At 38.6% G+C, this 27,705-nt stretch overlaps 2 protein-coding genes across 2 annotated transcripts in view; one reads left to right on the top strand and one right to left on the bottom strand.

Annotated features, from left to right (window-relative positions):
* The window catches only part of epn2 (epsin 2), a 28,834-nt gene extending 22,114 nt beyond the window's left edge, over positions 1-6,720 (bottom strand). The window contains exon 1 of the mRNA XM_008416673.2: positions 6,413-6,720. The gene's annotated coding sequence lies outside the window, so the exon portion shown is untranslated. The remainder of the gene's footprint in view (positions 1-6,412) is intronic.
* An 8,605-nt stretch (positions 6,721-15,325) lies between these two features.
* The window catches only part of grapa (GRB2 related adaptor protein a), a 33,637-nt gene continuing 21,257 nt past the window's right edge, over positions 15,326-27,705 (top strand). Inside the window, exons 1-3 of the mRNA XM_008416665.2 lie at positions 15,326-15,695; positions 22,171-22,268; positions 24,105-24,224. Of these exons, the coding sequence (XP_008414887.1) occupies positions 15,618-15,695; positions 22,171-22,268; positions 24,105-24,224 (296 nt within the window). The 5' untranslated portion in view covers positions 15,326-15,617. The remainder of the gene's footprint in view (positions 15,696-22,170; positions 22,269-24,104; positions 24,225-27,705) is intronic.

Here is a 27,705-nt window from a genome sequence, read left to right as displayed (position 1 = left end):
GAGGAGACCAGCTGCACAGGCAGGCTGCGAAATGAGATGCAGGTGGTCGGTATCGGCAACAAGAGCCAATGATCGCCGATCATGCACTTTTTCACGAAAATCGGCCGATTATGATCGGTGACCGATCGATCGGCACACCTCTAGTTTTGATTATTGACTGGTAGATCAATACAGAAAAACCTAAGTAGTAATAAYTCTTAATTTATCAATCTAATAGAATGTACTAAACATTTTTACACATTAAAATTTTACTGATAGCAAATTCTCTTGCAAAATAAAAAAATAAAAATCCAGGATAAATTTCAGATCTTCTCTTTCCCTTTTGATTCTCAACAAAWGTAAACAAAAGTACAGATGTTCTTTGATCCTGCAAAGCCCCACTGTATGACAAAATGTGTTTCCACCACATGGTGGGTGGCAGACAAAAAAAAATAAAAACTAGAAATGAGGTCTTATAAATAGCACTTCCTGACAAATACAGAAAGTGAGGGTAAACTGTGCTACACCTCCATGTTCCACATAAAACCTCTAGACCATGAGAACCTCAGTGTTGTAGTGCAATGAGTCTATTTTAACAAGTGCTGCAGTCAGGTGGAAAGAATAGAAAAACAATTCTCTGAAATACGAGGTTTATTTGGAAACTGCATAATGCTTACTGACTCAGCTGATCTCACTCAAGTCGATGTAAAAGTTTTCTGCGTCCTCTCCATCTGCCATGTAGGTAGACCAGTGATGACTTATGCAACTCTGTAATCTGATCTCTGCATTGAGCAAACAAGCCACACCCACACCAAGTGCTTTCACAATGATTTTGATTTCTGTGCAAATTGAGCGTTTAGACTTAATGACGTAATTTGCTCTTTCTGAAAAACCATCGAGCGGCTATTTGCGCTGGCCTCCATGCTCATTTCGCAGACTTCCTGCCAAGCAATGCCACAGACGAACAGCTGAAGCCGACACAGGAAAGGAAACAAAGAGTGTATGTTTTTTTATGGGATAATAAAACAAGTTGGCACATCCCATAAATTCACTTAACGCCAGGCGAAACGTGATCCCTGCGGAGCACTCCCTCCCTCCAAAATCCAAATCCCTCATCACCCGCCACTCCTTCCCCCCCAAACTCTGCATCCGCATGAATGCAGCTCAGACCTAATGACACATCTGCTGCTATAATCACCTATTCACCCGAAGCTGACAGGAGGAAGAGAGGAGAGTCTGTCTCGTCCGTCCCACCCCCCGTCTCGTCCCGGAACAACGCCCCCCCCCCCAATACGAGCAGATTCGGCTTTGGAGTCAGAGAAGGTCTACAAGATGTGCGTGTCGAAATGCATATTCATGAGTCAGGGCAGGTCAGCTATATCGCTACGTGACTGATTCTGTCATCAATTTTTGTACGCTATCGAAAGTCAAAGGGTAATTTAACATCGAAATCTGAGATTGTGTGCTGCCAAACATCCCCACTTCCTGTTCGCTCATTCTGGATTCATCCGACAACCAAGCCAAGGCAAAGGACACAATCACTCCAACCGCGTTGCCTCTGTGGAAACGTCACCATCATCATCTACACATCAAGCTGTGATTTTCATTCTACATCACTGTCCACGTCATGCGCTGCCTCTTTTCCACCTAAATGCGAATGATAATGCATTAGAAATGTGTGTGGTGATAAATGGATCTCCCACATCCTGTGGTTCATAGATATTTCTGAAGACTGATAGATTTTAGGAGAATTTCTTATGAGTAATACGCCCAAAATATTGGGCGTATTACTAGTTTAGAAAAAAATATATATAATATCGATAAATATGAGTAGTTTTTAAAAAAAAAACCTATTCACCGTGTGTATTATACCTGCTTTTTTTCCTACCTAAATCAAGGTAGATTCGTAAAAAGGCCGAAAATTCAGAAAACTCAATAACGTGTCATGACGAGCAAGTCAAGTATGGAACTATTCCGGCTACAGAAAGAAAATCCTATTCAGACTTAATGAGATTATCAGTTTAATTGCAGCTTAAATGTTATTCATACATATTTCTAGTAGAAATATTTTCATCAAACATCTCTATTGGACACCTTTATGTCAGGGTTGTCTCGATACAACATTTTCACTTCCAGTAAGATACCAATCCTGCAGCTTTGAGAACTGGTCAATACCAATATTAACCTGATATATAATCAGCACAAGCCATTCGTACTTGTGTATCGTTTATTTTGTAGTGCAGAATGTTAGAAAAGGCTTGATCAAGTCATATTTCTCAAAAAAAAAAAAAAACAGTCGACAACAATAGGTATGAGAACAACTGACCTGCTTATTATTAACCAATGGGTCTGTGAGTGGGATGCAGAAACGCTGGGTTGGACTAARTGCTGGAGTGCAGTGATTCCAACAGCGTGTTTATATTGGAGATTTTAGATTCAGAGTGACACAATCTGATACTCGTCCACACTGTAGCTACACTAAACATTTGTGCTACGGTGGATGAAATATCCCCGTTTTCCAGTTGTTTGCTTTATAGATGTTTTAATCAGATGACGCTTGAATGGTAGTATTACAGATTTAAATAAAAATGCAAGCTTAAATATCAACACCATAGTTTCAAAACCTTTATYATGAAAACCGCTTGAGCCAAACTATATTAAAGCTAGAGTAYGAACCTCACCAAACAGGTGGACAAACAAAACTTTGAAGCACACAACCGCTACACCGGGAGAATTTACGGCGAATATATAATTGCAAAGAAAAGAATCGCTAAGTCAAAATCTGTGCCGTATTCAGGTTGTACGATACTAAAAAAAAAAAAAAAATCTTTTCAGACACGTGAAACAAGGGGAACCATTTTAAATGTTTCAGCCCAGACGTGTAAACAAAATAGTTGACCTTTGCTGCTACTATAAACCAGAAGTCCAGAAAGCTAGTGATACTAAAGATCCGCCCTAAAACTACGGAGAAGACATTTAGGGAKGAGCGATATATCGGTATGATAAATAAAACTGGGCCAATATGAACGCCCGATATTTATTCCCATCTTCTTGCCATTTGTTTCTTGAGGGAAAGTGAAAGAGGTTGGTCACGTGGTAGGAGTGGGACTTACGWGTTTCATCAAGWTGTTTTCTGGTAATATTGTGATGACGATAAAAGTGATGATAAAAACTATCCATTACTTCTTTTTTAGGTAACTGTAAAAGTTACCTAAAAACTGCTGCATAGCCCATCAATCATAGCCCCACAAACACTGCTCTTGAAAAACAAATCCATTTGTAATGTTTTTTAGAACATCAGTCACAAAAAGAAGCATTTGTTGTTTTTTTTGAATCCCTAAACATCACACAGTAACTACTTTTAGTCATAATTTTAAAATAACATTTATTGATGCTTTAATTGAACAAACAGTGGAGAAAATATTAAAACTAACAAACTCAGCAATACTGACATTTTCATTTTTGGGGCGTTTTAAACCTCATTAATTGGAATTTAWGGTAGCAAAGATAAATGAGAATGGCTATCATACTTAAATTTGTCATGATAAACAAAAATTTATGCAATAAATGCTAACCMCCATCATGTGGTATGTTTTTGGTTGTGTGACAGTGATAGTGTRATGCAGTGCCAGACTGTGGGGGCGATAAAGTCAGCGGTACGGTTGTTTTTTCTCAAAGGTGTTGAAAGGGTAGTAAAATAAATGTAATATCRATAAATATCAGAAACAGAGTAACTGGATCACAAGCAGCTAAAATATCCCTAACATGATGCCTGGAGAGCAGGTTTCAAGGAACATCATAACACCCACGCTGAGCATTTATGATGCAAAGTAGCTAGCATGTTGCATATTCCAACATATTTGACGTGTTTGTCTAACAGAAGAACAGCAGACGGGTAAGGAGGATTTAGTTTAGAAAAGTCAGATCTGTAGTCATGAATGCATGGCAAGTCAATTCAATGTCATCATTTAATTTTTAATTGTCCTACTTTCTTTTTCTAAATCATCACGAGTTGATTTGCGAAGTGCCTAAAGATTCTTTAAAAGAATGATACTTATGTACAAAAACATTGCTAAAATCCGATTTACGTTTGTCTGATGCATGCATTGTCACATTCCTAGTAACTTCACACTAAAGTAAAACTCTTATYATCATATTGACCGTTTTATGCAAATGTTGCCCTATTGTCTGTATCTTGTTCATCCAAATTAGGGAACTGGCCAACAGTCTGACACGTTATCGTGGCATATGTTTCAGGCTGAACGGTTTTGATGCAAAACAAAATTGTCTTCAAAAGATGTGTTGTATTCCGGAAAGGCAAATTCCAAATAACATTCACAGTGACTGACACCTTTATTTAAAAAAAAAAAAAAAAAAAAATGAGGAAGAAATTTACATCTTTGTTCAAAGAAACGAACATGCTCTCCAGTACAGTTGACCTTATTAGCAAGTTAAATTCCTGTGCCGACTTATAATTCACAACAAAGGCATCTTCACCTTAGGAGGTCACAGCTCAATATGTCAGATTCCTGGTGCATTGCATCAACGTTTAAAAAAAAAAAAAAAAAAAAAAGGCATCTTCCCAGCTCTACAATGTTTACTTCAAATCCAGCAGCTGATGAAAGTTTTTCACAGATTAAAACACAACCTCGCCAATCCTGTAAGTGAACTAGAAAGCACAGAATCCATTTAATTTTGTCATTCCAGAATCGCAAACTCTGGGAAACTAACGCGGGCTCGGCCAAATGTGAGAAAGCTGGCCAAACTCCCCTTGTTTTTACATTTTCGGACATACACTGCAATAACAAGTAAGGGAGTGAGTTTATGTGTGTGTCTGTGTGTGTGCCACTTGGCAAAACCCAGGTAACCTTTGATTAGCATTAAGGATTGAGAAGGYAGCACTCAGAACAGGTYCACTTTGTCACACAGGGACTAAAGCTGATCTGGTGAAAGAAARTCTTGCGCAACCAGGCACCTGTGTTTCAGTGTGACAATGCAGAGCGTGCTACATCAAGTCATCGAGCCTGTTTCTGAATCACACGGTCACTTCCTTTTAGTGACTTAGCACTTACCACAAACCAATATYTCATCTCCTACATGCAGCTCTGTGACCATGTAAAGACTGATTGAAAAGTGCAGACTCAAATGGAATGATTTCTTCAAGGTATAATAAAGATCAACCTTAAAACACCAGGGGAGAAACATAAGGAGGAGCCACTTTGTGATGGCCCTTTGTCCTCTCTAGCTGTCCCATAGAGACAGGGACGGAAGGAGGACGGTGATGATGCATTTGTCAACCAGTGTGACTGATTATTTCTGACAATAGACAAAAGCCGTGCTCCTTTCTCAGACTAGTGTTGTTAATGATTTCAGCAAAACAATGTTAAAGAGCTTAAATCCCAACGTATATATAAGATCGTACTATTAGAAAAAAAAAAAAAATCAGTCGCCATTCACTATCTTCAATAAGACAAACCAAGTAAGACGTCTGGAGGCAGACAGCGCCCAATCTGAGAAGAATATCCCTTTTTGCAATTATTCCAAAGATCGCTTTCGGGATAGATTCTTTTAATCCGAGATAAGCAAACAAATCAAATGGAACAAAGATATACTTTTAGCAAAAACAAAAGTGAATCACTGTGCCGCCTTTAGGTGATGTGATTGATAGCTGACGCCACTTTAGCTTTTGTGCTAAGATTGGTCAATAACATTTTATCGACTTCTGACTCACGGTTCAGTGATGGGTGTAGCACATATCTAACTTTAAGCAACGTCAACTTTAAACATCCACCCCAACAAATACCCCCCGCTCGCTGCCTAGTAATGTTCACAACTTGAGTGAAAACCTGCGATAAACACTTTTCGTTAGCCATCGGCACAAGCTAGCGAACGACGTTAACTTGTGGCTTTAATTGAGATTTTGTTTTTCGCCAACTAGTTTCCCTCAGCAGTAGACACCCCTAACATGTCCCCGAAAGTCGGTTTTATTAGTATCACATACTTTATGCTGCTCAGTAATGCAAATGAGCTGTTTGCGCTTGAAGAAATATTAAGTGACAATTGTACGTTAATTTTGGAAGTTAAAACATTGCTTTGAAAAAGTTGGATAAAAGCTAACCAAGCTGATATGTCAGCTAGCTTTTATTCTTTTTCAAACACTTTATTATTAAACGACTATTGTTCACCTATGGTGGGTATGTAAAAACAACAGTGTTATTTTCGAAATTTGCTGCCTCTACTGTACCAAAATGCACATCTACCACAGGGAGCTCTCCAACGTATTTTCATTAGCATGCTAGGCTAGTTAGCAGTACTTCGAGCTAGCAGCCAAGACGGGTGCTCGGTGGAGACATCACCAGAGCAAACTGGATTACAGGACACCCTGGAAAAAACAAAACAACTTGACTCTAAATGAAAGCAAGTGGTCACTCACCATAGTTTTTCACGCTATGTCCGGTTATGGTGCTATTCCAGAAATGTGAACATTAAAAAAACAATCAGGCTAATTCCAAGTGGGGAGAAAAATCTCGTCAGAGAACTTATTTCGGCGTTCAAGGAGCTTGTTGCGCCTCCGCCTAGCTGCGTGCTGCTAATGCTAATCCGGCTACAGCCAGGACTACACGTATCTCCTCCTCTTCTCCTCCTACTTCAGAACATGGCGGGCAGGGTAAGAAAGGTTGGGGGTAGTAGCCGGGAAGGGTGTGACCGAGACGGCTTGATGTGTCAGGAGGGAATGACATGGACGTAATGCAAAAAAGGGACCGACCGACCGTCCCCCCTGCTTTATTCACATGGCTTTTAACATAATTTCACCACTTTTTTAAAGTTTCTGTGCCCTTTCTTATTTCTTTTTGAATTAATGTTTTTTTTTTGTTTACAATGCCATTTGTTGATTTTGATTTTGATTTTGTTTTGTGAATTTTTGTCTCCTTAGAATTCTTTTAATTCTTATTAGGTCAATTTTCTTATTTTCACTGCTTCACCAGGCAAAATGGGATGACTTTATATATATATATATATAGTTTTAACCCTTCACCATTTATCTTTGTGGTTTTGGCAGTTTTGGATACAATATTTTTTGTTTTTTAGAATTAATGTGGTTTTACCTAAAAAAAAAAAAAAAGGAAAAATTAATATCAAGTCCTGTAACAATAATATATAATTAATTCTAATTCATAATTGTATGACTATCTCCATAATTAGTGAAAATACTTAATTACAAAGAAAACCCAATGGATATGCAGTGATTTAAGTATGTCACCCAGTTGCTCCCAGCAGCATGTGTTTGATATTAGACAGCAGCCAGAAAGACCATGCTTTAGTCAATATTGCATAGGCATCATCCTACATTAAAAATATAACAAGTAAAGGTGAATGGGAGCAAAGGTGAATGGGAAAGGCAAAAAACAAAAAAAAAAACAATAATTAAAATAGCCCAAAAGACTGACAACTTTTCCTAAAAAGAACAAAAACATATCTATGGGGGAAACGTATCCAACGACAAGTGGCTCATTACACAATCACCTGTTTGCATCTGCCTGTCATGAATTTTTGAAGCAAGGGATTGCCTAATGTGTTGCTGCAGGTGTGTCAGGGCAAACTATGCAGAGCAGCATTCCACCTAGCAGACTTTTCCACTGTCTCCCCACTAACCGTCTCATTAGCGGGCTTCAAATGGAGAGCTGGACAAAGCGTTCACGTGTTTTGGACACATGTGACAAGCATGCTTTTGTTTCGTCAAATTAGGTTCTATGAATAGGGATGAAAGTTTCCCTGAAAAGCGTACAGTGCGCTGAGAATAGAGCGAGTAGCTAAAAGGTAGGGGTGGGGATAAAAAACGTCACAAACCTGGATGTCTGCCAGCACAAATCGGCAAAGCCGACAAGAGCCAACGCAGACCAATAAGATATCTCCTCTAGGTTTCTCCTGCAGGGTCGGTTTAACTTGGCTGGCAGATACATTTTATTTTGGTATATCACTCTCTTTCTTTTTATAGAGGTCTCATTCAGGCTCCTCTCACATGGCTCAGAGTACAGGATAAGCCAAGGGGAGGCTAATCCCATCTGATTTAACTGTGTTTGTGAACAGAGATTGACTTGGGATTCAAATGTGAGCAAGCTTTTAAAACAGTATATTTATTCAAGAAGCCTTTTCTTTATTGAAACCTAATGGAACAAGAGACTTTACGCTTGTCTTGAGGAGAAGATTGTTGTAATCATTGGAGTTCACTGAATTATCTTCCATACATCACAAAGTTTCAAAGTTGTCGTAGGGACATCTTAGGCAGTGGCCTATCATCAGATTTTAAACATACTACTAAATCCACATACTGCTTGAATTATATACTGACACGTGGATAGAGCCTTGGGAAAGTATTCATACCCTCTGAACTCTCCCACATGTCGTTGACATCCAAACCACAAAATTCAGCAGATTTTATGTGACACACCAACACAAAGTATCCCATAATCACTAATTGGATGGAAAACATGCATTTTTATTTAGCAAGTGAATACCTTCAGAGCCCCTTTTTACTGCATTTTCACCTTCTGGTCTTTCGGGGTATGTCTCCGCCAGCTGTAGACATTCAGAGAGCGTCATTGTCTTTCAGGAAGCTAAACATCCACCTGGTCTAGAGTTTTTTTTTTTTTTTGCTGCCTCTAACTTGTTTTCTTCCAAGACTGTCCTGCGTGTACTTCCATCCATCTTCCCATCAACTTTGACCAGCTTCCTTCTGGAGAAAGAAGCTGACTCACAACATGCTAATGTCACCACCACGTTTATAGAATGACTCCTTCGCGGAGTTGACCTATAGTACGTAGCATGTTGGACGTAGGTCAAAAAGCTGAAAGTTTAGTCTCAAAACACCTTCTTCGACATGGGTGCCAAGTCCACTAAGTGGCTCGCAATAGATTCTAAGTTGTGGATATTTCCTTAAGTGCTACATAATTAAATAAATTTGAAATACCTTGAGGTTGTTCTCAGTATGACATAGTGCAGGTTTGTGGTTAGTAGAGGACATTTCAGTGTGACGCCATGTGGATATTTTCCCAAAATTAAAAACCTACAATACATGCCTGCCTATCAGGTGAACAACACCTGATCATTGAGTGAATGCATTCAAGATGAAGAACAAATAAGACGAGGGAACATCCTGCCAGTTTTATTATGTAAATTGGAAGCAAATCTTCTTTCAGCCACTAGAGGTCAGGAGAGCTCTCTTTTCCAATTACCCTGGGGTTTTATTTTATTGTAAAGGATCTTTACGAGGTCTGCCCCACAAAAGGCCCACAGCAGTGAATGTTCTTCATAATGTGATTAGCACTGCTGGCCTCTGATTTAGAAGGACATTAAAGCGTATTAACATTAACCACCACAGCAAGCTTGCTTTGACGTAATCACCCAGTTAGGGATATTTTTGCCCCCCTTAGGTCAAATGTAACAACCAGAGTAATTTATTTATATATTTTTTCGTCATCCAGAGGTACAGTGTATTACTAATAGATTTACTGGCACTGGGTGAGCAGAATAAAACACAACTGAGAGCTCCAATCCATCATCAGGACAATCAAATACAAATGGTTCTGTTGCCAGTGACAAGTTGTGTCTTCATTTTCCCCCGCTTTTTTTTTTTTTTTTTTTTTACAAAATGCAAGAAAATACAGATGAGCCCCTCGAATGAAGAGAAACTGACAGTGTTCACTTGCTGTCAAATGGTCCACATACCTCTCTCTCACATTATATAACTGAGCAGTGCTTGTCACACACACACACAAGCGACTGAGGCACGGCAAAGCTAAATCTGTTACAAAGGCAGCGATGTATGTGAGTCATGAAAAATTTGCATTTTTTTTTCCTCTTTTTTTTTTTTTTTGCAGAACATAGGAGCTCCACAGAAATGTATGTGACGTTTTCACAGGAACAAAACCGACGCGATGAAGGAAAGCTCAAAGGCCGTCAGGATTCCGCTTTTGGTCTGCAGAGGTGCGCAGTGATTTTCCAGGTAGAGCAGGAGAGAAAAGGAGAAGAAAGAGTGTGAAACAGGATAATGTATAACACCCACCCGTACTACTGGGATATTAGAGTTATCTTTTTCATATGCAAATAGGATCAAGCTCATGAGGGCTTTACATTTCAACTAAGAAATGGCAAAAAGAGAAATAAGAGACTAGCAACTTCTGGATTAAATTATGTTTTTTTTTTACATATTTTCCACACATATCACCGGCCTAATGCGCTCAGTTTATTGTTTTGGCTTAAACTAGGGGTGTCCAAAGTGTTGTGTGAGTTGTGTGGCCTGAGGGCCAATTGAGGCCCCTAGTCTGATCGTGTGTGGCCCCAGACATCAGTTCAAAAAGGATGCAAATTTGCTCCCCGCCCAGTACAGGGCTTTGATATAGACGGATACTTTCTATCTTTAAAATGATCAAGACAAGTAAAGTCTTACAATATAAAATGATGGCTATAACACAAAGGATTCACTTTTTGCATTCTCTTGAAGAACCAGAGACTTTTACTCGAAAGCAAACTTTGCTTAACTCTAGTCTGCTTTTCATTACTTTAATAAAGTTGGCTAAATACAGCAGGTATTTTCAAAGAAAAAGTGACCTAAATCCTGACTTTATTCATCAGAACTGATTAAATTGTGTTTTATTCCCCCCCCCCAATTGATACCTAGAAAACGAGCAATATTATTCTTAATAAGGGTAATCTACAGAAAACTTTTAAAATTTTATATATATAATAATTTAAATTTTTTTCCCCAGCAAGAAATCTTCTTTATTTGTTTAATTTAAGTATATGTGTAGTTTATTGTTGAGTGGGTAAAAAACAAACATTTTTTGACTCCATGGGCCCACATGACAAAAAAAGTTAGACACCCCTTGCTTAAACCTTTTTTCAAATTTTTTGTAAATACTTGTTGAAGTAAATGACAAAAACAAAGCAAAACAAAATGAACAGTCAAAAAGAGAGGGACAGAAGCAACAGAACAAATCTAAGTTTTTAACTGCAAGAAACAATTGTTTGACAAAGAGCTTTGGTGTGTTAGTAATGTTAGACTGGCTTTTTTTAAAGTCAACAGATTACATAAACAACAAAACCTCTGAATTAACTTAAAAATAATATTATTATTAACATCTTGCTTGACTGGAAGCTCTTATTTTCGTGTCAAAACACCTTTAAGAGCTTTTTTTACGTTTTTAAAAACAGCAAACTAATGATTTTTGTGCAACTCCCCAAAGCTATTATGGTGATTACGACAATTTCATTTAGAAATGTAACAGTTATAACATATGCCGTCGTCTCAAGTAACATTTCATGCTTTGAAGTAAAGAGTTTCTACATTACCTTTCATATCACAACTTGTTGCAGTGACCAAACACCAAAATGAGCCAAATTTAAGAGCTAAGAATAGAAGTCAGTTGAAATCCCCTCCAAATTTCGCAGAATTTTTTTTTTTTTTCTTTCATGCCTTTCAGTGGCCCTCGCTGTTGTGGGTTTTCTTTCTGCGCTGGAGCATTTGTGACAAACCACAGAAATGGCAAAAATAGAAAACAATGTCATTGGAACAATACAAAGCGAGAACAAGAGCTTAAGATATACTTTAGACAGTTGGAACGAAAAGATTAAAAACTTTGCGTTAGTCTAAACTAGGCCCTTTTTTTCTTTGCAGGGAAGTTGAGAGACTTTAACCCACCTGCCTTTTTTCCGCTGTGGCCCACTTGCTTCCTGTGACACACACACACACACACGCACAGATCTAGTGGTTTTTATGCTTTTTGCATCATTGCCCCTGATGGGATGACATGCTACTCTCTCTAGCAGAGAAGCTTGTGTTGTGGGTAATAAACGCTAAGCTAGAAGACTAAAAAAAAACATGTAAAGAAGGAAACTGAATTCTTTCCATTGCAATGAAAATTAAAGGGTTACTGTACAGAAATGTATTTTCTTTCTGCTGTTGTATGGTTTTCTCAGAGAACAAGCAGTAAACTTGACAGACGTTTTCTCTTATTTTATTGGATTGTTGAAGCGGCCCCTCAACTTAAGCCTCAACGCTAGAAAACGTGTCGACGTATACAAATCGACTGATCATAAAGGCCTTTGGCAATGTGTTACCCTCCGGCTAAGGACACAGGAAGTGATATAACTTCATCAGCTGAGCCTTAATAAAAGTGAAAGAAGAGCCACGTTGTGGCCGAGACAAAGAAGCAACCACCTACAGACAAACACTCCAGAAACAATCACCCTAAAAGAAAATATAATAATAACGATCACCCACTCAGTTGTTGACAAGCGGGTCTAAAAAGCTCCGCAGATAACCCACATTGACAGTGCCTCGTAAACTAAACACTTAAACTTTTTCACACTTTGTCACGTTGCAACCACAAACTTTACTGTCTCTTATTGAGATTTTGCTTTGGTTTTTACCAGGCTAGGCAACAACTACTCCATGGAACAGACAGAGATGCAATGGAACAGTTCAGATCAATGCATGTTAATATGTTACAATGGTCTAGTCAAAGCTCAAACCCAAGTACAAATCAAAAATATGTGGCACGACTTAACCTATAATATAATATAATATAATATAATATAATATAATATAATATAATATAATATAATATAATATAATATAATATAATATAATATAATATAACCTATAATCCAAATCACAATATGCTGATTTTTTTTGGCTGTAACATAACAAAATGTAAGAAAGCTTTGAATTTCAAAAGCTAAAATAAACCTCGCACTAAAATTACAACCGATCACAGAAGCGAGGGGGGGGGAAGGGGAAGGGGCAACTCAGCAACTTTTTTAGCTGAAAGCAACTTCCACTTCCTCTTTCCTTCTTCAGTCTCTATGTCCAGCTCTCTTTACTTCCTCCTGCAATCCTTCTAATAGCTGAGTCAAACAGCCACCTGACAGGGGATTTCCTGGACAGATCAGGCTGCAGATGCCACGGCGACAGCTTTCCTCCTTTTCCGCTTTGCCTACTTCTGCTACCCAAGTGTTTTGGTAAAAAAGAGAAGAAAAAAAAATCCCTAAAGATTCCAGATTCCTCTTTATGTGGATCTCAACCTTGGAACGTAAAACTTGCTGCATGCTGAAAAGCGTGTGCAATCTCAGTCTCCTGAGCTGAACGTGGAATTAAGTCTCAGAGAAAATGAATTCTTATCACAACTCTAAAGAATTCAAAGAGTTTTATTCCGTTCCAGTCTGTAAAACCTGATTTATGGTCCTCTCTAGATATGAAAAGTCAGTCCCACTGAGGTTTCCCCTAAACAACCCTTGACTTTTTGTGCAGATAGCGCTGCAACACTGGACTCATTTGCTCTTTTGGACCTTAATTGAAAGTATCACCCTCTGTAAATGTACCTGGTTCTACTTCCTGTGCAACCAGCCATTAGAGAGCTGATTTATTTCTGTTACTCATAGCAACTCAATAGTGGTGTGAAGAGACAAAAGGGTCAGGAGGAAATGACTTTATCGGAGACCTGCTGATGAAAAGACATGGAACATGTTTTGACTGTTGACTTAGTTTGCATTGATGCTGCCGATGTACAAAATGCAGCCATTTGTGGCCCTTGAAACCATTTTGGAGGCTCCTGATAGTAGCTTTTTTCTTTGCTTTGCTTTGCAGCCGAGGTTACTGGAGGAGATGGTCATTTTTATTTAGGGGGTGAGATGCTCTAAAAAATGAAAATCTTGATAGAGTAGAGGATCTTATGTTTTAAGTCCCAAAAAACTGGCTTTTTTAAAAAGGGGTGAGCATATTCTTGAGAGTCGCTGCATCTGAGATGCTCTTCTGCAAAAAACTCATTTATCGGCTCTTTGTAAAGTCAGTGCAAGCGAAATTATATTTGCATCTGCCACCTTCTGCTGCTTTCGTCTTAAGATGTGGTGAAGCAAGTTTTCAAATGAGCCTGTTTTCTGGGAAGCCATAACAGGAAGTTTTATTTTAGGAAATCTAAGGAGGGGGCCCTTCCTGTAGTCTCCCAGTTTTGTCTCAAAAATCGATAAGCCAAAAGCTGATTTTAAGAGAAAACCAGTCGTCTCACATCAATTGGTCTTGGACCAAACCAGCAATGATCAGAATCTTCATTGCTGTGTATCATTTAAGAGGCTTCATGGTTGATTGAGGAACTGAAGATCATGTTATTGTATGATTTTATGTTTTGGAAAATCAAACACTTCTATAAATAAGCGAATCAATTTTTTGTTTCTCCACACTGACATCAACCAACTGTACATTTTAGACCGTTTTCATAAACGGGCAAATTTAGAAATTCAAATTGTTGGAATTTCCGGAACTGCGCTGCTCATTTTTTATATATTAAAACCCATTTTTTCACCCTGTAATTCTTCCTGAAACATAATTATTTTGCACAACCATTCTGCTGTGCAGCTGGGAGGTTGTTTTACTAACACTTTTTTTTTTTTTATTACTTTTTGAGCATTTGTTATGATGCATAACCATAGTAACAAGGCAGTTTACTGCTGGGAGCAGGTGATTAACATCGCCGTTGCTGAAATAATACCTCGACTGCAAACCACACATCCCAGATGAGTTGAAAAGAAGGTGTCGTGGATTCAAAGGAGGAGTAAATGGGAGAGAGAAGGAGAGGAAATTATAACAAAGTCTTCCGTTGGTCATAATGGGGAACGTGAGATCATTTGCAAACAAGTTGCATGCAGTGGAAGCTCTGAAGATTAATGTGCAAAGTTGGATTGATTATGAAATGGAGAACATTACGGACAACCCTTGGCATCCTCTTCATCAGACTGTGATTATCTTCGGTCAGAGGCTTCCTCAGATTTGCAGCGTGACAGACTGCTACATGAGCTCATCGCCCGCCCACAGTCACTTAGATAATAGACGTTATAACAACATTAAATATGCCTTTAGTAAAGTATTTTTTTAAAATTGAAATGAAATAAATCACGCTTGAATTGAGACGTGTGAGGAGTTGGGTTTTGGCGCTCCAACCCGAATGGAAACAGGGTCGCTGAAACCGGTAGATATAACGGGACAAACGTCCGAGATTGCGTTTACCTCATCTACCTCAGCGGTGGGAAACTGAACGTAGCTTGCAAGATGACAGGATGATGACAAACCGACCACGGACAGAGACATGCATGCAAAAAAAAAACCCTGATTGAACAAAAGAGCTCATACAATCCACAGAAGCCACTTCGAGAGTATAAGATAAATATACACACAGGAAGTGCCTCCCACTCTTTTGCCCCTGTCAGTGTTCTCTCTCTCTCTCTCGCTCTCTCTCTCTCTCTCTCTCTCTCTCTCTCTCTCTGTCTCTCTCTCTCTCTCAGAGTGTTACTCATGGCACTGTGTTGCTGAGCAGCAGCCAGTTGTGTTTTTCCCCTCATCGAGCTCAGTCACTCTCGTCCTCTGATCTGACTCTTATGCACTCTGAGGCTCACAGGACAGAACAGACCTTTCCTCTCATCCTCTTCCTCCAGTCTCGCGTCTGACAGGATTTCTTCTTTTTCTTTTACACGTATCTCCCTTTTCTCTCTCTCTGCCGGTTCCTTGGGCATTAGTGGGGTGCCTCCGTGTGTGTGTGCGCGTGTGTGTGTGTGAGTGCGTGTATGTGCATGTGTCTGGGGGTTTCAGCATGGAAGCAGTGGCACTGTACACATTTCGTGCCACAGAGAGTGATGAACTCAGTTTTAACAAGGGAGACATGCTCAGGGTAAGAGAAACCATTTTTTACTCTATCTATCTATCTATCTATCTATCTATCTATCTATCTATCTATCTATCTATCTATCTATCTATCTATCTATCTATCTATCTATCTATCTATCTNATCTATCTATCTATCTATCTATCTATCTATCTATCTATCTATCTATCTATCTATCTATCTATCTATCTATCTATCTATCTATCTATCTATCTATCCAGTTTTTTAAACTTTTTTTTTGTTATAAAAGTTAAGAGCTTATAAGAGTCACTTTAATCCAAAGCTTGAGAAAAACTGTAGTTTGTTGCTCATTTTGAAAGACCCACACTGCAATGCAAGGCTTTAGCTTATTTTTCACATTTACCATGTGATGTGTAAAAATCATCACATGGTTTGTCATCAGATGGTTTATAGAGATTTTAGGTTTCTCATGTCTGAATTGTTCCACTAATTAGTGCTGGTTTTATACCTATAGCTGCTTCTTGGTTTGTTTGTTGTTGTTTTTTTGTCACTGGGTCTTTTCACCACCTTCGCCAACTATTTGTTTTTTTTTAATTTAGTTAAGTATTTTTTCTATAAATCATGGAGGTAAAGGACAGATAAAGGACAAATCACATTAGTCCTTTATTGTAATTGTTTATCATTTCCTGAAAGCTTTTGGCTAAACCATATCTGCATTTATTTTGGTTTTTATTCCCCTTTTATGGCAATAGACTCACATAAAATGTGACAGATTAGTAGCCTTGATCAAACCAAAATAATTTWAAAAAAAAACCATTCTGATGGCGATAGATAATACTTTATGGAGTCACATAACATAGTTCTCTGACAGCAGTAGAAAATTACTTTAAAACTTCAGCTGTCAAAGCGAGTACAGTTTCATACATGACACCATTTAATACATAATGTCTTTAACAAAATGATCACAACTGTTAAAATACTGAATGGGGGTAAAAACAGCATCCCGTTTCAGTTTAGATACTTCTAGATTTAAAAAAAAAAAAAATTATAAAGTCTGTTCTTGTTGATTACGTCTGACTACCCTGTGTATGTTTTATTCTCTTCCAACTAGAACTTTCCAGTTATTCATTATATTTTAGTTCCCTAAATGTTACAGCAACTCAGATTCTGTTGTTTAGCATGAAAACTATTGTTCATGTCAGGTTCTTAATATTATATATATATATAAAAAAAGTTAAGTCATTATTCTTTATTGCTCTTTTTCTCATTTCCCAGTGGGTGATGGCAAAGTGCCTTAGGCCTGCTAGCTGCATGCGTTGGGATTTATTATTTATTTTTTTTGGTTTGTGAGCTGAGAGGAAGTCTCATCACGTCACAGCAATGCTACATTGCATTCATACTCTGATGTTGTTTCAGGTTCAAAGTGACAGTTTAAACAGATCACTCATTTAAGTTGGTATCGGAAGTCAAAGTTTCTCAAGTCATGATGAGTTCAGGATCCAATATGGCTGCCGAACGTAACGTTAAGGTGGCAGGAATGCAGTTCTTATCATAACTTTTCATGCTTTGTACCTCAATAAACCATATGTACACACATTACTGCGCACACAATTTGTAATTTTGTTTCATTAAGTAATGTTTTATACGTCTTACTCTGCCTTTCATATTTTTATTTTATGATTATTGCCTCTGATATATCCGTTTCCACTTTGGGTAGACATATTGATTTTCTTTTAAGTACACTTTATAAATAAAAATAGAATGGAATATGCATTGCCACAAAGACTGCTAAGAAGAGAATACTCTGATTGCGACATACTCTCTCTAAAATTTCTAAGCGGTCACAAAACACTTGCATTATTGAGTTCTTAATTCATTCTCTTTAATGTTCATTCGGCAGTAGATTTTGTTGCCTTCAGTTGTTTGAAAGGTTTATATTTTGACGAGTTCAATTTGATATTTAGACTCATTCATACACAGTTCAAGCATTCAAAGACAGTCCTTCAAGTAGAAGGATGTCTGCTCAGACATTTCTCTTGTTTCCGTTGTCTTGAGGTAAACCATGCAAATACCTTCTGCCTTTGACACTTACAACACAAGCATCAGAGTAAGAACAGCCATCTCTGCTCTCAGTTTAAAATATGACATGGAGACGTTTCGCAAAATGACAGGAAAGTAATTTCGCAGAGCAATTTTTCTGATTTTATTTGAAGCTAACTCCTATGTTTGCTGAACAGGTGAAACAGCAGCTTGTGCTTCAACTGCTGGAAATTGTTGTAGTGGAAAGTTTTTGCTGCAGACACCTGCTCAAAAGCACAAGAGGTTGTCGAAATTTATACTGCAGCTCCAGCTGGTCAGCAGTCACACAGAGACGAAATCCAAGGGATTAAGTTAACCACAAGATTTTGTCTCTGCCAAACAATGCCAAGTGCTTCTCTAGGTCAGGGTTTAACTGCAATTTCAGTAACCCTTGAATCATAGGGAAATTGTATTAAAGTGTATAAAAGTTACAGAACAGTGATTTGGGATACAATTCAGATGTTTTCGGTTTAGATCTTTTCCTTTCATGCACTTAAACATTCTGAAGATCCTGCTAATCTCTGCGGTCTGCAAAGTCATCTGTGCATTCAGGCAAAACGAGGCGGTATTTACATCTGAAGCATAAGTAATTATGGTCGGCCTTTTGGGGAACACAAGCTTTATGGTTGCAGTAAATAGGACAGTCACCTGAAGCGCWGCTGGGTTTTACGTGAAATGAGCTTTTTTTGTTTCCCCCTGCTGCTGTGGTAAATGGCTGTCTTGACACTGCAACCTTAATTCGTGCATCAAGTTCGAATATCGTTTATATTTCCTAATTTGGGCCCAAAAACCTCCTCGTATACGTGTGCTGGTAACACTGAGGGATTAAAAAAATCAAAAGATTATTTTAAAAATACATCGATCTGTTTTCCTGTTGACGCTGGATGTCGGCGTCTGAAGCCGCCTCTCCGGTTAATAATCTATCTCTGGTCCCAGAGAGGCTCATTTTCAGACTTTGTTGCCGGCAAGAACTGGAGCTTATTCTGCTGGGGTGCGTTGCTTTGTTCATGCGTTATTGTRCGGTAGCCGTGCGGAGCCGGATCCATCACAATGAGAAGAGAGGTGACTCATAAAGAAGTGGTAAAAATAGCTTTGCAGATAAATAAAAAGTGGCAACTCTAAATTTCTGCTTAAAGCTCGAAGGCAATGTGGACAAGTTTGGACTCGACGGCCACAMAAAAAAAWAAATAAATAAATAAAGGAGTGCASCGAACTCTAATTAACAGATGTCAGAGGGTGAACATGTGAAATTTATTTATTTTTAAAGATTAGTATTAAATAACTACCAGCAGTGTAATTCAGTCTGATTGTGGCACACTAAAATAATGTTATCATATATTCTATATTTGTAGCTTACAATACAATTAGTAGTATTTTGTTATTGCCACTGCAACTAAATGAATCTAAAAAAAGCAACACATTTTGTCCAGTCAAAAGAAATTCAAGAGCAGATGGGAAACGGAGCACTTTCTAAGTGAACCACAGTAGGAGTCAACAGCCATGAGTAGAGAAAACGTGCTAGACGGAGATTAACCTTTCTAGAAGTGGAAAACATGGTGGTGGTAGTGCGATGGTCTGTGGCTGCATTGCTACATAAAATAGCTGATGAGTGTAAAATGTTCTCCTTGCTTGCAGCACATCCTGACAAAATTTMATTTATTTGTATTTACTTTGTTTCTTCCCTCCATTTTAAATAAAAAGCAAAACCAAAAGCATGGCGAATGCATTTTCATGACACTAAATGAATGAMATTTTTTTGTGTTCTCAAAAAGTATCCAGCGAATACTTTTTYATGACTTCTATAGAAAAAAGCATATGCAAAATACTGATATTTTAATACSGCTTTTGGCCTCGCAGTTGTATTATTAGTCACAAAATATATGGAGGTGAAATCTATCAAAGTCTGAAAGCACATTTATATTGAATTATTCCTCTTTGGGGGGGGGGAAGGTACGCAATCCGTTTCAGACTCTGCTTGTGCAAGCCGTATGAGAGAGTTGAGACTCGATTTTAACAGCACTTACAAGAGTTAACATCTGTCACTTCCACACTCGGCGTGATGCATTCACRACGGAATAATCGAGGACAGGGAGCTGGAAAAAAGAAAATCCCTCTAAAATAACGCCGACTACGGCCACACAGGGAGCTTAATGAGGATTTCTTTCTATACTTMTGYGTTCAAAAACACTTTTGTTTGGTTGAGTGTCGAGCGGCCAACTCAATAATAGGGCAATCATTTAGCTCTGTGAGTGAATGATGATTGATGCTACGAGCAGTAAATCAATCTGTGGTCTGGAKCACATTTTCAAATGCTCACATAAACGTGAGCATGTAGCCATTACGGCCAGTTGATGCATGAAATTAAGTTTCTGGAGGCAGGGAGGGGACAGGGRAAATTGTTTTGGCAAAACACTCCAAAAACTTCAATGTCATTGCCACATTTAAGTTCTCAAAGCCAGTAAATGTACAGTTATGTGGGCATAAAGACTTTTTGATGGGGCCACCATTTTGTGTGTTTGAAGCCAAAACAACTAACCTTTACAAAAAAACAATTAATTTGCATAGTTTCTGTCTTAAGTTGTACAGAATTAGACTAGGCTAGATTTGTTTGCGCTTTACTTTTAGTAAGAACTAGTTCTAAGTTCAGCTAATTTAAAACAGAACTAATTTGTGTTCATAGTTATTATGGATTAAAGCAACAGCTGCAACATGTACCAGATTTTAATGGTTTGAAAATGTGTATGTTTATTATTTTTGGGTTTTTTTTAGTCAGATTAATACACTTAGGAAAATCAAAACTTCAAGTTCACTTGTATCACAAGTGGTCAGATAAAATTCAAACCACTATCAGCTCGAACTTTATGTCATCACTAAAAGAAATTTGTAAAAGTGTTAGACGATGTCAAAATTTTAAATACAGGATTTAAAATACAGCATTTTAAAAGAGCTCCTGAACTCATGTTTCACTACCAAGTGCAAGACGAGGGTAATATTTAGTTACACAAGTTGTGAAACATCTTAAATAGCAAGTCATATATACTTGAGTAAAAATACCTTCCTGACAGGAGTGGAGCATWTTGCAAAAAATATAAAAATAAAAATAAAAAAAAGAGATAAAACAGGCAGCTTTAAACAACACACAGATCATAAGATGCTTTGCCTTTTATTAGCTTCAATGCTCTCTGTTTCTAAGGTTGTCTATAAAGTGTGTTTGTTGTATCAGATACTTGAAGTAATTATGCAAATTGCAATCAGGTTTTTACCAGCAAATGTAAACAAAAACCAAATCATTATTACCATAATAATCTGCGTAGGAGTTTTAGAACAAGACTTTGAAGGTGTAGATGAGGATTTTTGAAGTGAGGTTCGGTCAAAAAGTTATAAGGAGTTAAAATTTTGCCTTGTATGGGTAAATCTCCTGATGTTTTTTTCTTTGGTTGAAATTCTTGGTCCTTGAGAATCGGGCTAACGGCTAGTCCAAGATAAGTTAAGCCCAGAGTGGGCGTACCATTTTGAAACAAGCCCATGTCGAAAATATCCAAGCAGCTTATGCAAACGCTGTCCTTGCTCTGGACTGTTAGTTACAAACAAAGTAATAACTATTTAAAAATTAAGGTATGAGGCGGTGTGCCATGAATTGTCTTCCTATGTGAAACGAGTGGTGAGAATGGAAAGAGTAAAACACTCCGCTCTGAGTTGGAACCTGACATAGATGTAAATAAGTTTGAATTTAAGCAAACACAGTTTTGAAATGGCTTGCATGTCCTGTTGTCAGTGCATTTTGCACATGAAGGTCATTGATGGTGCACCAGCAACTATTTGTCATTTTCCTCTGTGAGCTATCATGAGCGGTTTTGTAAGTAGTTGCCCACTGAAAATGTCACGAAGGTTTAGACGTCCTTAAAATAGAGCTGTCATCAGCCTCTGTGACATCCTCTGAAGTTAAAGTTGTTTTAAAGCAGCATAGTTCATCTGTGCCCTTTGAGACTCTCGAACTAGCCGTTCGTTTTAACTCTAGGATCAGCTAATTTGGACTTTTATGAACAGATGCCATGAGAGTTAATTGTTGTGGGCATGAACTACCTCCTGAACTATTTCTACACGTAACTCTAGCAGTGTGAAACTCTTCAAAAACATTGATAAAAAGAACTTTTTGAACTATTGTTATTTTTTCTGCAAGTGGCAAYCAACTAAAGTTTGGTAATCAATCAGATGAAGTTCTGATTGACCTGTCACACAATTGAAAAAAAATAAAATTGATCTTGGTAACATCACCACTAAACCTAAATGTATTCGATTGCAGTGCATTTTAAAAGCCGAAAGGCATTTCGGTATGAAACACAGACACACTGAAGAGTATACTGTTGCGTTTCAAATTTGCACCGACTTCTTTACCAGCAKCATCTGATGTATTTACCCGTCTGTGAATGTTTGTTCCCAGATCACCAACATGGAAGATGATCCTAACTGGTACACAGCTGAGCTCCACAACAGGAAAGGCTTTGTGCCAAAAAACTACATCAACCTGAGGCCACATGCGTAAGCTCACACACACACACACACACACGCACACCCCCACACGCACACACACACGTGTGCATTGTGCCCCCACACATCCTCGGCTCTTCTGCAAATTGTGTGAATGCGTTTCACACATCCAGCGCTGGTCTATCTAACCGCTCATCAGTCAGTGAATGTGTGCAGCGGGTAGCTCCAGGCGCTCTGTGCTCCGCTTTGGACATCTGCACTCTGGCATAAGGCAGAATACCCAAGGGGACGCTCTCACTTTATGCCTTACATAAGCCCACAATCCAGCCGTCTGTGTGTAGTGTATGTGTGTGAGTGTGTGTCTTTTTAGTGTTAATCTGCTTGTATACCCCATGTTTCCATCAGATGCTTGGACACCAGCTGGATTGTACATTCGCTGTGACAAACAACAAACTGACTACAGAACAAGTAGCTCAGCTGTGGTTTATTAGCGAGCACTGAAGCCTGATCCAACTGGAATAATATTTTTTGAACACCCTTAGGAGAAATTTGTGGAGATCTTTATCAGTTTCTTCATTCTCGCTCACAATAATGTGAAGTATAAGGGAAAAACATTTTCTAATGTGACAAGAGCTACTAAGAACGCCCAAGAAATTAATTTCGCTCTGCTTGGTGTTTATAGCCTTGTTTTACTAATCTGGTTCATAGGAGCTGATTTTTTTTCTTGGAAGCCTTACTTCCAAGCAACTCTAGCAAGCGGGCAAAAACTTTGATATAAAACGACAGCGTTACTCAACCTGCACGGCTGACAGCCATATTTCCACTTTTATTGCGATCTGTTTTAAGTGCAAATTTAGCATCTTGTTTCAAAAATAACTTCACAAACTCGTTTTATCTTTGCCTCGTTTCTCTTGTAAGTACCTGTCAGCCCTTTTTTTCCCCCCTTGAAATTCTCAGCAGTTTCAGGGTTGGTACTTACGCACTAACAGCTTGTTTTTCAAGAGTGTGTAATTTCTGGTACAGGAGTTTCTCAGTGCAGCATACCTTTGTATCTACAGTCCCTTACAAAAAAAAATACTCAATTTTCAGTCTTGAATTAGTGGCAAAACGTAGGTCTGGACTTTGATTAGGCCATTTCAACATATGAATATGGCTTTTATCCATCCAGACGGCTTTCTTTAAAAAAAGAATACTGATGTTTAAATACTGATGTTTTATGCTACCTTTTCATAAAAACTAAAAAACCTACAATAAAAACCCACTAACCCACTAAAAACCTAGTTTTTTAACCCACTAAAAAAACTAGTTTTTTAGCCCACTAGAAAACTAGTTTAGCCCACTAGAAAACTAGTTTAGCCCACTAAAAAACTAGTACCCACTAGTTTTTTACCCAGCTGGAGGAGACAAATTTCCTCCTCCAGCTGAGGAGGAAATTTGTCTTTCCTCCTCAGCTGGAGGAAAGACAAATTCCTCCAGCTGAGTTGTGGATCTCTGCAGCTCCTCCAGAGATRTTGTGAGCATCTTGGCTCACAAAGGACATGCATACCTTTTGATGGTTTGCAGTTTTTCCATACCCATCATCAATGTTTGGTGGTGAGTTGAATAGTGCCCTGCATGAGGAAGCATAACAGTAGATGGGGATGATTACAAGTAGTCAATGAACGTTTCAGGCTTTTATATACACARTAAAATTAAAACCGATAATTTTCCTTCCTCTTCAATATACATGCAGTAATTTGGTCTGTCACGTAAAATTCTATTGATGCTCACTGAAGTTTTGTAGTGTGAAACATGTTCTATTGGGAAGAACATTTTCTCGGTGCGTTCTAACATTTACATTGGTGATATCTTTCTTTGTCTGTCCGTGTGTGTCTGTCCATCCTCCAGATGGTTCGCAGGGCGAATATCTCGTGGCGTGGCGGAGAGCCGGCTGAGACACAGAGAGTGTGGGGCCTTCCTCGTCAGGGAGAGCGAGAGCGCTCCTGGAGAGTTTTCAATGTCTGTCAGGTAGGAGATAAATGCTTTCAAATCATATGAAAACCATGGGATACCAAGTTTTTCCTTATGTTATTCATTAGGCAACGAACTTTCGCTGGCTCCCTGTAGCTCAGAGAATAGACTTTTAAAATACTTTGTTAGTTTGTATGTCGCTGAACGGCTTAGCACCACACTACTAAAAAAACCCCACCTGTTTATTGCTGCTTTTGAACCACAGTAAATGAGACATTGACCAACATATTTTGATGCATATGATTTTGGTGATGGCACTCATCAAAATTTGAACGTTTGTTCAATTGTTGACTGTCTGGTGTTTTTCTTTGTGACTTTGCTAATTTTGTGTTTTTGTCATCTGAGGCACTTTGAACTGGATTGCTGGTGAAATGTGCTATAGAAATAAATTTGATCGATTAATAGGCAGCTGAGAGATGATTTAATTGAAAGAAACGCAATGAATTAAATAGGTCAATTTGAGCATGTTCTGTTCGCTTGATTTTCACTCGTTTTCTTTCCTTTGGTTGGTTCAGGGAAATGGGGAGAGAAAGGGGGGTTTAGACGATGAGGTGTGAAGAGAAGGCAGAGGGTAAAATGGAAGATTTGCCACCCTTCTGGGCTGATGTGACTTAATCTTGTCTGGCACAACATCTGGAGCTGCTGGTGCGGCTTTATGTTTGGCGTTGTCAGAGTGGGGAGGTGGTGGTGGTGCGGGGTGACGGTGAGGGATGCAGCTGAGCCTTATTGCTGGACCAGAGGGACAATATGCAATATTGGATGTGGAGAGCCTTTCTGATTGGCTGATCATTGGGATATAGAAAAAAAAACACATTTGAATAAGGGGCTTTCTGCCAATATTTGATGTATAGGACATGGAAGAAGAGCGTGGCTCCTTGTTACAAAACAATAAATCTGTCACAAGGGGACAGGAATGGTTTCGATGCCAACGTTTTTTGAGCTGCTGATCAAAAATGTCTGACAGGCTCCAGTTGACGGCTGGTGCAGCAGCTTGGAAAATGGGTCAGGTGTTGTCTGTGTGGTTTTTGTGAAGTGACAGCGCTGCTGCCAGAGGAGGCGTCTCGGTGGCAGTAGCCATAGAGATCCCAGTCTCGGCTCGGCTTGGCTCAACTTTGATGTCCGTTCTAGAGCAGAGCGGATCAGGCTTGTTTTCTCGTTGAACTCTGTTGCTAAAGATATGTTTTACAACAGACTGCAAATGATCAAAAACATGAAGACGTTGTTATCATACATGTGGCTCATTTCATGATGATCCGCACTTTATTCCAAAACTCTAGGCTTGACGATGATTCTGTGAGGATATGGATTTTTGGATGTTTTTCTGTTAATTTAGTTCCTGTGTAGTCTCGTCTTCCCATTGGTTGTCTCCAGCTCTGGAATGGTGGAACAGATCTTTATGGACCAGAGCTACTGAGAGGGAAACTGGATTTCAATAGTCTGGTCGACATGTGTTTAGTTGACCTGCAGAGGGATGTGCCTTTGGCCTTTTGTTTTGGGTTCTTGCTAAAGTCTGAGGGGCCATTTGTTTTTAGGTGTCCAGTCTACATCCTCAAAGTAGCTTCCTCTGTAGGAACACACAAGAAGCTAAAAGGACTAAACATATCCCATCTGGCTTGAGAATACCTCGAGATCCCCCACAGGGAGCTGGGGAGTGACTATACAGAGAAGAATATCAATGTTTCCCTCCTGAATTGTTTTTAACAGGTGGGCATCAATAGATTGGCGAATGGCACAATACTGAATGGTGTTTCGTATTAAGTTCATAATCGATGATGCACACAAGGTTCTTCATTAGAAATGTCCCAAAAGTGAAATAACCACATTCTGAATGTATATTAAATTCACATCACTAACAACGGACAACTGTCTTTACTGGAAAAACCAATTCTGACAGAAAGCAAACAACAAAGACGTGGAGTTCGCGTGTCCTTTTTACAGCTGTGGTTAGAGTGGGGAGAGTTGAGATTTGTTGGGTAGCAGCAGCACATGGGGCCTTTTTTTAAACAGTCCAAACTTCAGGAACTTTTAAAAGGCAGAATTCATGTAGAGGGACTTTCTGAGAACACGTCAGTGAAACTGTCCCTGTTGGCTCTTTAGTGAAGGTACGCCAACCCCAACTTTCATCGGTACAGAGATCGTTTTTTTTGCCTCCCTTGGACAGTTTCCCAATTTTCTTTGACTCAGCAGCAGATGTACCCAAAGGATAGCTTTGGTGTGTGTTTTTTTTTTTTGGACTTTGCACAATGCTGGAAATTAGGTCTTTGCTCTTCTCTGTGCATAGTTTGTTCCATTTCCTCGTGCTCTTGGCATTTACTTCCAATATCTTTCCTTCCAAGTAAATGTAGCTGACTGGGCGTATCGACCTTGTACAGTCTCTATGAGAAGACTGAGTGCATCAAGATAAAGCAATTACACTTCGAGCAGAAAATGTTCCACACACACGCACGCACACACACGACTGTATTTTTTCCTGTTTTCCTTAACTGTTACCCCTTCGGTTTGAACAATGCCATGGTCAAGTCATGAACTCTGGGACACAGGTGCACCCAAACAAGTACAAACTGGTTTCCTGTTGCCTTTTTCCTGTCCTAGCTGAAGGTCATGTGAAACAAAAGAAATTTTGTCCCCTTTAAAAGCGGATTCCTGTTTCCGTAAGCCAAATGGGTCTCCGACACATTGCGCTTTTAAAAATCTGTGCACTGCTCGAAGTCAACACGTGAACTCTGTTTATCTAAGAAGGGAAGCCTGTCACTGGCTCTCCGTGAGATTATTATCGTTAAAAACTAAAAACACATCATCCCCATTAATAATGCAGCCTTACTGCAGAATGCATACAACACAAAACCTTGAAATATTATCTAAATGTCTAATAATTTGTGTTTTAATAATAATAATAAAAAAGCATCCTCATTACACACAGTAATGTATTTAAAATACTTATTATGGTTGTAGCTTTTTAAGCTAATAGTAATGTACAAATTAGATTTGATAAAATTATTTTACATTAGTATAATTAAAGTTTTTTTTTTATGACTATTGTCTACATATCAGTTGTCCAGCAGAGAGTCAATGACATTCCCCACAAGGAGAGCAAGCGACTAAAGATTATCACCACACAAGCAATCTGTACAGAGGGCTGCAACCAAGCATTTAATAAAAAAACGTTAAGTGAAAGGAAAAATCTGGTGGTAGACAAAGGTGCACAAGCAGAATAAATAATTGTAGGCTTACTGGAAGTATAAACAAAGCTCATTGAAAAGTTTAATTATATTATTGAGATGTTAAGAGACACCAAACCCAACATTGATTAAGGGCTCAATCTGGGCTCCTTTAATAGTTCTGCAGAGCCACAGGTCCATCGCCTCCATGTATCACCACAATAATGGAGCGATGTATGAAAACAGAACTCAAGTTTGTGTTAAGACAACAAACTGTAGAAGCTTGTAGATACTTTGAAAAATGTAATGTATAAAATATA

Source organism: Poecilia reticulata, linkage group LG8 (assembly GCF_000633615.1).
Source record: "Poecilia reticulata strain Guanapo linkage group LG8, Guppy_female_1.0+MT, whole genome shotgun sequence".
NCBI lineage: Eukaryota > Metazoa > Chordata > Actinopteri > Cyprinodontiformes > Poeciliidae > Poecilia > Poecilia reticulata.
Note: the sequence above shows the minus strand (reverse complement) of the source record. Positions and strands in the feature narration are given on the sequence as shown.